This window comes from Orbicella faveolata, unplaced genomic scaffold (genome assembly GCF_042242905.1).
Source record: "Orbicella faveolata isolate gen_17 unplaced genomic scaffold, um_ofav_v1 contig_34, whole genome shotgun sequence".
Taxonomy (NCBI): Eukaryota; Metazoa; Cnidaria; class Anthozoa; order Scleractinia; family Merulinidae; genus Orbicella; species Orbicella faveolata.
In genome coordinates this window covers 18,476,142-18,492,782 of record NW_028301563.1, presented here as the reverse complement: position 1 = coordinate 18,492,782, position 16,641 = coordinate 18,476,142, and the positions used below count along the sequence as shown (strand labels likewise).

Below are 16,641 nucleotides of genomic sequence, written 5' to 3'. Positions count from 1 at the left end.
TATCCAAAAATTGTAAACTGGTATTAATCCGTTCCGTGACCCCAACCTACTTGCGGCCTCGAACATGCATGTTTTCCCTTAAGTTGGTTATCTAAAGTCTGTGGTTCCTGTATTTCCTGTTTTTTGTTTTCTTCTCTTTCTTGCTATAAGTTGATTTGACCATGTTAACTTATCTCCATAATCAGTAGAAGCAAGCACTACTAATCGTGCAGAAGCGCCAAGCAGGCCGCAAGTCTTCCCAAGTTTTGTAAAATGGACGGGTCATTGCCATCCCTATCATCGCACACGGGGAATTCTCCTCCTTCTCGAGATTTACGCAGATGCCTCCACATCAGGACCTATTCAATACAAGAATTTATGTTGGAATATTGCTTGGTGATTGTAACTTTGGGATTTTTCATTCTGGTATCACTCATCTCAAAAATGGTGAAGTGCCACTTCATAATGTCACCATGATCCTGCGGTGCATATTCATTTACTTTATTGACGACAAGTTAAAAATACTGTAAAGTTGGAGCTTTTTTACAGGCATGGACTTAATCTGCAAGCCAGGGCTGCATTGGAGAAAAAAAAAAAGAGAGAGAAGGAACACTTGCTTCATTGATATCGTTCTTGCGCTGTAAAACCATACCTATAAAACTCAGCTACCTGTGTCATTATCTGGAGGGCAATAAACGGATTTACTATCGAACAATGATAGATACTTTTACCTCAAGAACTGTTAGCGTTAGTATATCAACTCATTTATCGCAGATCATATAATTAGCCGTTTTTGTACTGCTGATATGAAGAGATTCTAAATCAGTAGGTCAAATAATTTGTTCCGTTATTTCTGTACTTACATTCAAGAGACAAGTATTTCAGGGGTTGACGCCCCAGGATGTGAATAAATATATACTTTTTTACTTCTTAATATTTTTGGAAAGTTGACAGGAATAAGATAGTTGTAAGCTGCTTGTAGAGGAAAGCTGGAAGATCATAATCTTGGGTCGAGACATTTGATCGCGTATAGTGATAAACAACAACAACAAAATGACGAAGTTATATTACCAGAGTCAAACCACAGTCTTTTAGAACTCGTTTTTAGCTCTGCTAACTTGTAATTAAATGATTAATATTTGTTATGGATAGTAATCCTGTATTAAGATCTGTAAATAGTAATTTAAAAAAATGTATTCATTTGCTTTGCTGGGCGGAAATCTAAAGGAAGAAAAGACAAATAAAAGCGAAACTGTTAATATTAAATATCAATTCTTGAGGTATAGAGGGCCATGTTCAGCGAGTTAATACTATTAATAAAGAAAGCAGAATATCATCGGATCAAGTATGAAGTCGTAAGCTCATTTCTTCAAGTCCTAGCTCCCGGCCTTGATAACGATTGTTGCCAAGATTCAAAAGTTCTAAATAGTAAGAATCATGTTGCTTTGACTTTTTCCATTACTAAAGTCAATATTTCAGCCACTGGAACTCACGCCCCTATGTTTGGATATTTTAAGCAACCATGTTTGTTGTTAAGCAGTTAGCTGAATAGAGGCAGTAGATGGGAAATTCACGAGGGAAATACTGTGCTAGTATTTACTTAGTTCTAAGCTGGGAGGATTAGACTTTTTGGATGGAGCAGTGTGATCCCCTACTGTGAGAAAAAAAAATGATGATAATAATAGTTAGCACAAAACATAACGATGACGTGAGAAAACGATGATAGCCTAAAATGTGATGACATTAGCTTGTGTCTGATTCTTCCTACGAGAAAAGTTTAAATGTTTAAATGTCACCACTGGCAATGGGGTGACATCAAATGTTGAGATTAATCTGAGTGAAGAGATTTAAATTGTTATATAGCTTAGTTTTTTGTTATGTAACCAAAATCAATATAATACTGCTGCTATGCGTATATCACGTTTCGAATACAGGACTTGTTATGTCATATTGCTCCAGGATAAATTTCAGATAAGTGCTAGTTGCAAAGTCTGGCAGACAAAAACGGTTTTCTGAGATATCCGGAAATAGGGATTTTTGCTCTATGGCCAACAACATTAGTATTTACAGGATAACGTCGTCATCAACTGTATCAATTACAGAGATCTTTGGTGACATCATGACGCACTGTGCCGTCATTTGATATTCTTGGCAGAAACCGTCTTGACCAACAATATTATCCTTTTCACCACAAAACGTTTAAAAGCAATGTGTTATCAGCAACAGCAATTAATGACGTCATTATGACGCACAAGTGCAAATATCGGCCATCTGTGGTCCACCATCCTTGATTTAAAAAAAGTAAAGTAAATATAATGAACTCTAAATATGTTATTCTTCGTGAAAATAAAAAGAAATACTGAATTTAAAGAGATAATAGTCTTGTTACAAACTGATTCAACTATTTTGCTTTGGAATGAATTGCAAGTTACAACTGGATCGCATTTTCCTCAAATAAGTAAACCCAAGCAAACAAGACGTTAAGAAAAAATAAATAAATAAATAAAAAATCCCACACTTTGCCATATAGGATATAGAGGATATTATCAGGTGGCACTAGGGGTGATGATAGAAAACATTTCATCTGGTACAGAGGGAGATGAGAGCTATCCCTTGACTTACTTGTCTTAAACCCTTTCACCCCGTGGGAGGCATAGCTCCTTAATTAAGGACGTCCCGATCTATCCTTCTCTCTGTCTTCTGGCTGTCGAGCTATCTCTTATCTCTCTTACAAAATACTCGACTTGTCAGTGATTAGAGCAAAAACCCAAGAAGGGGAGTTTACTCAATCGTCCCGGCACTTGCGCCACTTGTGCGTCGTTGTGTATGGCGTGAGATCTGCTATTCATTTTAAAAGCTAAGTACGTAATGCAAACAGATACTCCATGGTTTGCGTTGTCGCATCCGCAAGAAGGCGCGGACGTGACACGCGCCATTTTCAATTTAGCTTGTCTCTAGTGAATAACCTCTCGTGAATATGGTGAGCTAAATTACACGTTTGGCCTCGTTTTTAACGAAACCATAGAAAAGTATACATCACCGTAAAGTTAATATAGCTAGCTTTTCATCAGTGTTTTAGCTCTAAAATGAGCAAATAGTTTTTTCCGCCACAAAATTGGCTTTAGTGGGTCTAAAGATACCTTAATTACAAAAAATACATAAATAAAAAAATATAAAACTGCGGAGCTATGCAGTTGAAACTGTTTTCATTTTTTTATTTTTTTTATTTTTTTTTTTTAAGCTAACAAAAAGAACAATGGATATTGGTTGACCCATGATGAACAGTTGTCCTATAAACAGCATAACTTGCCCTCCTAAGTCACATTCCCAGCGCGGCGTCTACCATGAAAGCTCGTATAAACCGATTAGAATCTGTAGTGCATAGTTAGGACTAGGTAAACTGACATGACTTGGTTGGATAGTAAAAGACGAGCCGGTATCTTTAGTTTCTTCTGTCATTGTCATTTCCAATTGTTTACCAACGGGATTTGGGAGCCGAAGCTTCTGTAAATTAATGTGGCAAGATTAGGGATTTTGTAGAAAGCCGCTTTGTGCTACATAAAACAACATTATGATTTAGGGATCACTATTCGAAGGAGCAGGGATAGTTGAGTTTTAAAATCCCCATTTTCTCTTCCATTTTGCAGTTGGCTTAAGTCATAAATAAGGTGATTGTTAGTCAAATACTCGATAAAACAAATTATTCCAACCAGCCTAAAATATCAATTTAAGAAAATCATGAATTTTGTGTCAGTCAATAAGGGAACAAAGAAATATATTCGGTGTGCTTGAATTTGTGATACGACAGTTCTTAGCACCATAGTCATGTATTCGTCATGTGAATTGCACCGTCAGTTGTACTTAAAAATTAATACATAAACAATGTCAAATATTCTTCTTCTTTTCCTTTTTAAGCCGTAAAAACAACGCCTAAGCTCTCTTCTAACGCTCTAAATATATAAAAATCTTAAAATACTAGTCTCTCAAGAATTAAAACTGAGAAGAAAGAAACTCCTTGGCCTTTATTTTCATTACTATGTTAGATTTGGAACTTAAGTTCACTCTCTTCAAACACTGTATAAACATTTCACACAGAGTAAACACAATTCCAAAGTTTTATGGAATAATTAAATTTAGCCAGAAATCCCCCATTTGCCTTATAAGTGCCTGTGGACCAAAAATTGCCCAAGTTTTGCACGACTAAGAATAAAAACCCACTTTAAAACACTTATTTTAAAACTTATCCTAAAAGGGCACAAGATCAAGTTTTGTGCTCTGGAGGGAGAAGCATCTGCTAAGTGTTATAACAACCTTTTTCGGGAAGGGGTAGGGGCGGGGGGGCGGGGGTTCGGGGTACTTCCATATACTATGTTACCCTGAGAGCAGGCCTTTGAGCAGGCTATTCTTATTTATACCATGCCATAGTAAATACAACCAATCAGAATACAGGAAAGCCAGTTTATAATCGAAGGTATTATACCCAGTCTTTTAATTCCCATCGTTTCCATTGACTGTTCTGGCCTCTGTATTTTATATGGCACGGTATAAAATAGTCACAGAACACTAGCACTTACCCGTGGTATACCATGAAATATCCTACGGGTCACTTGACTGTGTGTATTTTCTCTGCATGAACACGAGCCTTTATAGTATACCACTGAAGTGTTGCATAACTGGTATGTAAGCAATCTTGATGTTGTTTCCAGCAGAGCGTCAAAGCAACTTCACTTATATTTATTTACGTGTTAACAGGAACCCGGGTGTGCCTACTTAGGTAAATTGAAAAACGGCAGCTGCAAAGTGTTTTTATCTTCGTCTGTGGAATAAGACGAACACGTTTCTGTTTTTGCTGTTAGCTGCAGGTCGACAGTACAAGATGAGCTTAGCTTAGAAAGCTGTCTTTCAGGTAACTTTATGTCTTCTATTTGAACATGAAAAGCAACTTGAAGACTAAACTTATTAACCAAACAAGTAATATAGGACTTGAATACCAAATGAATTTCTTTGCACCATGTTATCTTTTCATATTTGAAAACGTCCTTGCCTTTTAGCTCCTTTTTATATACCAACCACAACAGAGCAGGGTCAGCAGGGTAGTTTCACTCAATTCAATGGATCAAAGCTCGCCCAAGCTCAAGCTAAGAGCGATGATCATCTTGCGTAATAGCGCTCACGGCAAAAATATAAGACCTAGCATAGACTTATTCACGATCAGTTATCGTAGGAAAAATAGTCAAAAGCTCTTTAAAAAATTGCCCTATGTTACTCCCACTGTGTATTACCTCTTTCCTGTTCATTTTTTTGCCGCTGATTTGAAACAATTTTAGCCAGTTATCACCTCAGTAGGTTAACAGTGGGAACTCGCTAATTATAAGGTCTCTTTAAATCAGCAGAACAAGCGATCATTGCATTTTTGATCAAGAGCTTTCTAGTATTTTTACCGCCTAAAAGCAGATATCGCCGAAGAACGTCTCATCTATATATTTTAGCAGTGACCGATACGCAAGATGGTCATCGCTCGCAGTTTGAGCTTTCGCCACCTATGAATGCAGCAAAGGAACCGCTCCTTTAGATTCCATTTTCGATTTTTTCTGTTGAACGGTTTTTTTTGTTGGAATTGTTGAACGAGTTCTGCTATCACTATGCTGATGTTTCGTAAATTATATACTTAACAGACGCATATCACCTCGAAGCGATTAACTTCGTTCCAATGCTAGGGTTTTTTAGCGAACCAATCAAAATTAACATCCTAATGTGGAGCTTTATACACGGTTACGTCACAACATCTTCGTCTCTGCTGAAGCAATGGCGGACACGGTTGTTGTTTTCGTATTGAGAATGGGTTGTCGTTTTCTCAACCTTTTTCTGCGCTCATCAAGAGAGTCGAACGAGCTTTTTCTAGGAGCTGCTAGTGTAATATCAAAGCCAGAGATTATCGAAGTCTTAACTGCAGGTAAGCATATTTTTGTATCAAAACAAGTCTGAAAATCACGTTTGTGTTGAAAATGTTTGTTGTATTATACCCAGTCTTTTAATTCCCATCAAGCATATTTTTGTATCAAAACAAGTCTGAAAATCACGTTTGTGTTGAAAATGTTTGTTGAGCACACCGACGTTTGACAAACAATCTTTTGGTGGTTTGCTGGGAGACAGGGATCAGTATTGTAATTATTTTTGCATGGAACTTTAGTACGATAGTTCAATTTTAAGAAAAGTCTGGGGCTCCCGTCGTTTTTACAGGGTTTAAACGGTCTAAATCGGACTTGAAATTTGGGGCTTTTTCCGTGAATTGTGTCATACCAGGTCATACATTTGCGGTATTTCGCGGGAGTTGGTGTGATTCCTACACGTGTTTTTTTTTTTCACGATAAGTGTATAATTTTGTGGCTCGGTTGTTTTTTCCTTTAATATTTTATTGTTTTCTTGCCAATTTGTTTTTGTAGAGTGTATGTAGTCCGTTTGTTTGGCCGATGTTCGGACACTCTAGTCACAACCAAAAGGAAACAATTGTTCAAGCAAGTATAAATAAATCTGCAAGAGCTTGGATCTCGTCAATGTTAAATTCGTTGCAGTGTAAATATATTGAATCGCTTACAGTAATTTTTTCCTATCATGTTCACTGCCTGTCTTGAATTGTTATCTCAAATGTTGTTCAGTCATCTACAATAATCTGACTGCTTTTGATAACTCCCAGTTCTTCATGGCTCTGTCAATTCTAAGCCCGCTCATCTCCCCAGGGCTTTTCTTAGTTTGTTTTGGTGCACTGAAAATCTCCATGGTGGGGCTGCGAGATAAGTGCAGATGTTCCACCCATGGAATAGTGTCCAAATGGCATGTTTGTTTTATAATGATATTGCTGTGTACTCATCAGCACTAATACAACGTGAAAAAGCATCTTTTATTTCGTAACTAGCTTGTTAAAGTTTGATTTGGACTGTTTATATTCATGTACTCTACTTTTTTTGTGTAAAGCATATTGAAATATTGATTCATACGTGGTCAAAAGTAATGCACACTGGTCTCCATAAAGACAAACTCACAAAGGTGATGTTTGCAGAGAAAACTCATCGAGAGAAGGTTCATCCCTTTAAACAAATATAGAATCCGTTGTTATTATAAAAATAACAATAACTTACCTCTGAAGGTTTCTTTTGAACATTCTAGGCCCTTTTGTCCTACATTGATTCTCTCGTGTGTGAAAGACCATCATGAATTTTTGGGGTTGGTGCTGTGACACAAGCAACTCTACAAAGGGTTAAATCTCAGGAAAAAATATATATACATCTACATTCTTTACTAAGAGTTAATCCTTTTGATGTTTGATAAATCACGCTTTTCTATTTAAAAAGTACCAAATTGAATTTATAATTCTTTGTAATGAAATTCTTAGTTATGAAAATTGTCAAATGCCCCACCCCTGGGCAGCCCTTTGAAATGCCCCCATGGTGGGGGGACCTAACCCCTGTGAAAAGCCTGGGGGGGGGGGATGAGTGGGTTTGAATGATAGGGCCATTATACTGTTCCCCTTTGAATGTTGGAAGTAGTACTTCAAGATTACACATAAGCTTGAATAATCAGTAACTGTATGTTTATTTCACATTACAGTGAAACCTCATTAATGCTAAGTCTTATAATACTCAACGGGCCATGAAAATTTTGCCGTATTAAACAGGGTGGCCGTTTTGACGGTGTAGTGTCAAATTTCATTGCCGGTCTATTTTAAGTAACTTCTTTGAAAAGGAAATTGTTTGATTAGTTAAACATTGCACAGATGATTTGAATAAACAAATAGTATCAGTATTGTTTCTCAATATTTGTTTTGTTTGGTCCATTATTCATGAATTCGTTTTGGTTAAAGGTCATATGATAGAGGTAAAATCATAAAGGATTATATAGGTTAACATTTCATTTGTTTAGGGTTTTCTTGTAAGAAATATTCTTATTAAAAATGGTCACCCAGAGGCAGCTTCAACAAGAGCGCAAATGGAAAATGTAATTTGTGATAATCCTAAACTAACATAAATTGCTATTTTGCTCGCACAGAGTAGAGGGATCGGGGAGGGTTCGAGGTGCACAGTGTTCAACGGTTAGTTGCCATTAGCAAGGTGAGACATTCTGTGGTCAGCCTTCAGCGTATACAGTTGTAAAGTTTGTTTTCCTTTTCTTGGTTATGCACAGTCGTGACTTTCAAATTGTATTTATTTTTTTAGAGCTGTCATTTTATTACATCACTGCAGTTTACTACATTTGTGTAAGGTAAGGTAAAGTCTGCATGCGAGCCAAGTGGCCCATCAGGCCGGAGCTTATCCCGGTTTCTGTAGCATGAAGCGACTAGGAATATTTCTACTCCCCCCTGGATGGGATGCTAGTCCATCGCAGGGTTACCCCCAGCATTTAGTTCGCCGGTACCCATTTATACACCTGGGTGGAGAGAGGCACTGTGAGAGTAAAGTGTCTTGCCCAAGAACACAACACAATGTCCCCGGCCAGGGCTCGAACCCGGACCGCTCGATCCGGAGACGAGCGCACTAACCATGAGGCCACAGCGCCACTACATTTGTGTACACTACATTTAATTAGGATACCCAAAAACCCCAAGGGTGGCAACACTACCTTGGTCGGGGGCACACTTTCCCTTATTTTTTCCACCTGCTGGTTTTTTGGGGATTTCTTTTCCGGCTTTGGTGCACTTAGTTTTCAAATCTTTGAAACATCTGGTAAGTATTAACACTGAATAAATGGGACAGTGGCTTCGCTGTCCAACCCACCCAATCTAGTCACCATGTGTGTCTGGATGAGTAGAGGGGGCAAAATCTTTCTCATTCACACAAAGAATAAACCAGAACCAGCAAGGGTAGATCAAGGAAGTAGATCAGGGCTCATACCCTTTTTCAGAAACAAATTTCCAGGGCTTTTTCAGGACTCAAGATAGATTTTTCCAGGACTCTAAAATTCACATTAACCCTTTCACTCCCAAGATCTTAATGTTAATTCTCCTAACTGTCTGCCATATATTTCATACTTTTTTACTTGAGTTTAACAGATTTCCAGAACTTTCCAGGACAAGTAGCCCTTTTCCAGGACTTTCTAGTCCTGGAAAATGCCACAATAAAATTCCAGGACTTTCCAGGTTTTCCAGGACCTGTTCGAATCCTGGTTGCAGAATTAATGGGACACGCCCCTGGCTCGTCCCCAGTCATCTTCATACAGGAGAGATACAGCGCAGGGAGACATGAGTACCAAGAAAGGGAGCACAAGGTGAGATGGGTAGGTCGTCCCCTGCTCCTCCACCTCGCGCGCTGCCGTGTGCTATATGAAGACAACTGAGGACAAGTCAGAGACATGCCCACAAAATATTGCTTTTTGCGAATTGAGACCTACATGTTATCGAAAACTATTACACCAGAAATACTAGCAATGCCACAAAGTAGAAATTGCAATGAATTATTAGGTACGTTTTCAGAGTGTTTGCTTTTTTTCTACGATAATCATAACCATAATATTTTTCACTTTTTTTTTATTTTTTTTATTTTTTTTTTTTTTGCTTCTCCATAAAGGGGTGGCTAGCCACTCAATCCAACCCTTACCCCCAAGTCTGCTTCTAAACCAGCCAAAATATTTGAAGCAGATGCTAAATTACCAATTGGTATTTTAAAAAAAACTATGGGATTGAGATTAACATGTTGGCTATATTTCCCGAGAAATAACTTAACTTTTTCCATCTACACTGTAGCTATCAAACAAGCAAAGCGGCAGCCTGTCTACAATATCAAATTTAGAACCTATTGTATCTAACTGACCAAAACAGAGTACTTAATGACCTTGCAACTGACTAACAAAGAGGCATACTGTGTAGGGTCGTGTAGTGATCTCCAATTTTAAGAGCTACTGCAAGTATTCAAGAATAGACGCATCAGTTCAGCTTTTATTTCCAAATTTTGTTACAATTTGGTTATTTTAGTTTGAAACATCTCAGTATAGATGATATACAACTAAACTTGGTCATACTGAATTCAGTTGCAATAGGCCACTTTCAATATATTAAAATTCAGCTCGATAGTGAGGCCTAGAAGACGCAAACAAAAGAAATGATTTAACGACAGAAACGATTTATTGACAGCTTACTTCTACAGTTGCACTGGCTTGATTACAGGAGAGGTATAACATGAGGACTAGCAATGAAACCATGAGCTTTCATTGCTAATTCACTGTACCCTTCGGAGATAATCTTCCAATTACTAACAAAATATCATTGGGAACTAAATATTACAAGTGAAGTAAATGGTGAATGTAACAAGGTGTTTTAAAGCCATTTCAATGGATTTCTGATATCAATGCAACTGATTGTAGCAATTTTCGAGGAGCAAGACAATTTAAAATAGAACATTTCACGATGAAAAATTTACTTATAATGGCATCTGTGGTTTCACCATCATCAGGCTAACGCTCTTTCGGTTATATCTCGTCATTTTGTCCTACAATACCTCCAAAATATGGTGTTTTTTTGCTGTTTTAGTGCTAATAGCACTTGGCAATTCAGTTAAAAGAAACATCCTTGTGACTTAGTGCTATAAAAAGGTATAAAGGTCATCAGTGTGCTCAAGTTTTCAAAGCTATTTTGATTTATATAATTCATGTACATGTATTCATGCATAGCTAGAAGGAATGTCAACATCATGTCAACGGATGTAAGTGTATGGGTTGAAATAAAACTTTGAATTTCAGATTAGAAATTATAATCATGCATTTGTAGCCAAAATACCATCTGGGATGAGTACTGCCTTGCTAAGTTCTAGACCCGTAAATCCTGAGGAGCTTTCCACCAAATTAAACAACTGAAATCCATTTTGGTTTGCAACGTTTCCAAACATGCAAATGCCCGCAAGGAGGGAATTAATTCCACCTTAAGCACAAACAGATTTCCTTTGTCTACGTTTCGTACAAAACAAGATATATTCCTCTTTTCGGGATCCTCCATTTTCTCTGGGGGCCCGTAAACTTTTTTTTTATATTCAACACCGGCTCAGAACCTAGCTTTAAAACCGAAACATTGTCCTCAACAATGTTCATTTTCTCTGTTGTCACATTCTCTAAACATACAACATCGTTACCCCGCAACGGCATCTCCTTCACGATTTGACACTCATCGTGGCTAGCTAACACCTGACGAACAAACTACTACCATCTTACGTGAAGCACAGCAGATTTATCATATGATTTACCTTTCTCTTTCTCGGAAAATAAATCAAAAAAGGTGTCACTGTAGCGTTTTACGAGCCCACGAAAGGCACGAAACAACACACTTGATTCAAGCATCTATTCCTTCACCAGCCAAGTTTGACTCAAAGTAATCAGAAAAAGCTCCCTGATCCTTTCTGCAGACCCTGTTGACAATATCAATTTCTGACAGCGCTTTCCCGAGAGGGTTTGTGGCTTGAATTGTCGCTCTTAAGTGGTTTTGAAAACAGTCTCTCAGCAAAAAACCGCCATTATGTAAACAAACTTACCTCAATGCGCTGATTCCATATTTGGGCAAAAAAATTCCGTGGTTCTGATTGGTCGGCTAAAAAACCCCAGCTTGTTACGAATTTAGACGCTTCGAGGTGATATGCTTCTGATACTTAATTCGTGACAGCGGTTAATTTAGCAAACTAAGTAATTACTTTTAAACTGGTCGTCCTAAGAAATTTTTTTTTTTGGAACGAAAAGCAGGAGGAAGTGTAATGGTCAGTAATTGGTGTGTCTCTTTCGTAGAGCGTAGATGATAGAGAGGATTAAATTAAAAGACTGAATAAATCCAAAACTCATTGGTTGTCGAAATTAAAAGTGAAATATCAATGAATTAACATTGAAACTAATTCATTTCGCCTCCCAATTTGGTTCTAATTTTGTTTATTTTTTTGCGTCCGGTCTTCAAATTTCCTCAATTTAATTGTCAAAAATACACGGCAGCTGCTTTAAACTTTGTAACGAATGTTCTCAGTTCAACTAAGCCAGTAGAGAAGGTGTTTTTTTTTTTGTTGTTGATGTTGTTGTTGTTGTTGTTGTTGTTGTTGTTGTTTTTAATTGATCCCCAGCAAACTGATTTAAGGCTATGTAGACCTTCAAGGGCCTATTTTGTCCAAAATTATTTTTTTACACCAAATTCAACACTTTTACTTTATCTGAATTTTCCAAAAAAAATTATTTTAAAAACTTAGAACGCGAACGAGTTATACACAAAAATGTAAATTCTTAAAACGAGTCAATGAACCGCAAACTGTGATAAGCCAATTAAAATGTCTCAACCTTTGAGTTGAGCATTAACAATTTTCGCGCAACTGATCTCATCCACGGAGTCGTATTTCGCTTCTTTTGTTTACATCTTGCAATTTTTCGCATAGAAATCTTCGCTTTTGTTGATTGTTTTCGCCTCTTAAGTGATAGACTAGGCGCTTCGCATTCCCACATTTAAACGCAAGCGCAAATCGCAAGCTAATGTTTCGTCGTTGCCCTGCTCTAACTTCTGGCACAAAAGTTGATTGCCGCGGAATTACCGACGAATTTAATCGCTGACATCTGACAAGGCAGCTTCTCCAAACGCTCCTTTCCCCTGCTTTATAGAGTGTTTTTCCATATTCTACTAAAACAAACAGGCCGATGAATTGCACGTTTAGTTTTTTTTCGTAAATGTGTAAATATCCGCACTCGATTCGGCTCGCCGAGTAGGCCTGTTCAAGGCTATTCCGCTAGCATTCCTCTTTTTTCTCTTTTGCTTCTTTACTATTTATCTGCTGATTCGGTTTAGATGCTGAATTGTTCACGGCAGACGATGTAAGATATAACGGATATACTGTAAATGTAAACATTGCACATTCATTCCCGGGAAGCGTTATTGTAGCCCGCCGCGGCATGGCCACGTAAACAACCGCTTCAGTGAGGTGCGAAAACTGTGACTTTCTTTCGAGGCCGAAAACTTAATGTTTATTTTTGCGAGAATTACCTCTATTCAAATGAATTAATAGCGTATGTAGATTTATCGGATTTCCACGAAACTTGGCCAAAATGTTCGTCAGATATTAGCGCACCAAAGGGTGTGAGGCTTTTGCGAAAATCGAAATATTTTTCCTGTGATGTTCAATGAGGTAACAACAGTCAGAAGATTTTCCATTGTCCAACTTTGAAAGAGATTTTCTAAGCAACCAATAGAAATATCGAAAAAGCCTCACACACTTTGTTAGCCCATCATCTCCTGACTGATAATGTCCAGTCGGTTTGGATGTCCGCGCTAACACAAAGGCTGGTAATTCAGTTTAGCAAGTACGGTCATTTTTGCGTTTTTAGGCTTGCGCGTGCCTATCAAAACAAAAATAGCAAAATATATTGCTATTTTCGGATTCCACAGTTTATTAGCTTTACATTGATATATAGTTTGCCGGGGTTTTCTTTAAAGCAGCGCGTAAAGAAAGCATTTTCCGAAAGGCACCCCTGAAGGTCTGCAGTAACCTTAACTGATAATGTATTTTAGCAAATGTATTTTACCCTAACCCTAAATAAGACGCCTTTGATAACTTTAAAATCAATAATAGCCTTCTAACAGCTAATTATTTGCATTTTTACCTGTTTCAGATCCATTTTTCCATCACATAAACATCCCAGCAGCCTAATACACTTCATTTGGAGTCTTCCGCAATAGCTCTTCAGTACGTCCTCTTAACTCTGACAAAGTGTGGGCTTGAAGATGGAACGTAAGGTCATTTTCTTTCGAAGAATGGGTATAATATGGTTGTGGCTCTTCACTGTTGCTCAAGCAGTATCTAAGGACGGTGATTTCATTCTTGGTGGACTTTTCAATGTTCATCAATTTCCCGCAGAGAATTCAAAAGGGCAGTGTGGTGAGCTTGATACGAAAGGATTAGGCCGGGCAATGGCCATGATCTTTGCCATTGAAACCATTAACAACAATTCAAACCTACTTCCAAATATAACTCTTGGCTATGACATACGAGACTACTGCGAAAATGCCACAAAAGCAATAGAAATGACTTTTGAGCTAATAAAGGACAGCACTTGCTCGAACAAAACACGCAGGAAAATGGAAACGAAAAGTCCTTTAATTGCCTTCATCGGCCCATTCGAGTCTCGCACAGCTCTAGCTATCAATGGATTTCTTCAAATTCTCGATGTCCCAGCCATAAGCGGAACAACAACGAGTCCTGAACTGAACTCAAACACATATAGTTATTGGTATCGAACAGCACCTACAGATACCTTTCTGGCAAAAGCCATGGCCGACATTATCGAACACTTCAAGTGGACATACGTGGCGGCTGTTGGACTCGATGACTCATATGGACGAAATGGAGTGAGGTCCGTAATCAAAGAAGCCGCAAGAAGGAATGGTTCCTTCTGTGTTGCTATGAAAGAATTCATACCTCTTGAAGCCCAGTTACCGAGTATTAGAAACATCGTCTCAAGCCTACGACGCCAGGAAAACATCAGGGTCATCATATTGTGGACATACGGTAGTCATGAAAGGAACTTTTTCAGTGAGGTAAACGGACAAAACCTGACCGGACGAGTTTGGATTCTTAGCGATGTATCCGTCACTTTAAAGACTTTTGTCTATTCAGACACTTTCACCATAAACGAATCTATAGGTTTTCAACCACATCGTTTTACTGACACAGGATTTACGGAGTATATAATAGAGTTGTTAACTAAGGGAACAAATAGGCAGAATGTTCCAGAATGGTGGAGCGAAGCTAAGGCTCTCACAAGGTCCTGCCCAACTCGTAAAAAGACTGATACTCACCAAATTGAAGTATGTATACAGGGTGTGGTTCAAGACATATTAGGGTCCAATATTCCATATGTCATTGATGCTGTATATTCCGTTGCACATGCCATACAAATAGGCTTAGCTCAAGCTAGTACCAGTATGACTGATGACCATTGCCAGCAAGAGCTTAGCATTGATCTTCTTGATATGAGGCGGCTCCTTTCCAAAATTAACTTTATTGGACTATCTGGAAATGTAACGTTTGACGAATTTGGCGACAGGGAATCTGCGGTCTACGACATTGTCAAGTTCCAACAAGTGCAAGACACTGACGGTAAGCTTCAACTAAAACAGACCATCGTCGGAAAATGGGAAGCGAATGGGCAAAGCAGCAAAAGGATGCGTCATTATAACAAAATGCACTGGAATTCCGCCAACGATAGCGCTCCGAAATCTGAATGTCTGGACCAATGCCCGGAAGGAACTAGAAAATCCATTACTTCGCCTTGCTGTTGGCAGTGTGTCCGATGTCCTCGTGGCACTGTCAACACCTTTTCTGGTTCCGAAAACTGCATTGAATGTCCCCGAGGAAAGCTTTCTAATTGGGCTAGAACAAAGTGTGTAGACTTGCCTTTGATCAATATTAAGTATTCTAGTTTTGGAGGGATAGTAGTCCTTGCATTTTTAGCTTTGGGCGTGCTGGGCACCATTTTTTCATTTGCCGTTTACTGTCGCTTTTGGAACACTCCAATTGTCAAGGCATCCAACAGAACACTAAGCCTTGCTCTTCTTGCAATCATTTTGATGATGCTGTCTCTGACATTAATGAATCTCCTTGAGCCTACAGATACGATTTGCAAGATTATTTATCCATGGCGATACATAACTTACAACCTCTGTCTTTCGATCCTGCTGGTAAAAGTCTTGCGAATTTCCAGCGCTTTTCAAATTCCAATAACGCTATGCTGCACCATACCCTCGTTTACCAATAGAGTGCAAGTAGTGGTAGTAATAACTCTACAAGTTATTCTGCTTCTTGTTTTACTACCTTGGTTGCTTCTGGATCCGCCTGTCAGTACCAAGCATATCCTGACAGACCATTACATTTTTATTGAATGCAAAGCGTACAACTACTTGACTGGAAAAATCCTGTTTTTGTTAACGTTCTGTTGTGTTTTACTTCAAATGTTGCTGTGTGCATTTAGTTCCTTTAAGATAAGGAACATTCCTGAAAACTTCGGTGAAGCGAAGCGAATAGCCTTTTCGATGTACATATTTATGTTTTCATTGCTAGCGTATCATCCGGTAGAGTTTTCAATGGATGGATGGTATGTGACAGTTGTGGACTGCGTGACAACTCTTTTGACTTCTTATGGTTTTCTCTGCTGCATATTCTTGCCAAAATTGTATATCATCATCGTTAGACCGGAGTTGAATAATTCAAGTACATTAAGTCAACAGGTGACCAATTACTCATTTGGTATCAGCTCTGTCCGCGCGAATCCTGCTTTAAACAGTTCAACACTGTGAGGAAAAAATCCCAATACTATATCAGTCATCCAACAGAAAAGCACTTGTTTGAAATTAGAGGAGATTTTATAGAGTATATTTAATGTATATTATATTCAGTAATACTCGGACAAAAGTAGAAATCATAACGAGTACAGTGATGATAACAAATAAACAAGTCATTCCACTTCTGAAATTGACACTGGTTCCATTTGTCCCCCCCCCCCCCCCCGGGCGGAATGAGGTTAATTTACTTATGTAACTGGTATAAGACTAAACACCGCGAGTTCCCATGAGGTTAGTTTATAATTAACCCAAGCCAATGGAACCGAATATGTTGTGATTTGACAACCCCGAGAGCTGCTTTTGGAATCGGAAGAGCATGTGTTTTC

The 16,641-nt window shown here is 38.3% G+C and overlaps 1 protein-coding gene and 1 pseudogene across 1 annotated transcript; one reads left to right on the top strand and one right to left on the bottom strand.

The window, feature by feature from the left end:
* Positions 1 to 10,718: 10,718 nt before the first annotated feature.
* On the bottom strand, positions 10,719 to 12,595 carry LOC149105110 (uncharacterized; annotated as a pseudogene).
* Positions 12,596 to 13,591: 996 nt separating this feature from the next.
* On the top strand, positions 13,592 to 16,428 carry LOC110044328 (extracellular calcium-sensing receptor-like). The gene has a single exon (XM_020749861.2). It carries the CDS (start codon positions 13,700 to 13,702, stop codon positions 16,268 to 16,270), a length of 2,571 nt encoding a protein of 856 aa, XP_020605520.2. The 5' UTR covers positions 13,592 to 13,699; the 3' UTR covers positions 16,271 to 16,428.
* Positions 16,429 to 16,641: the final 213 nt, after the last annotated feature.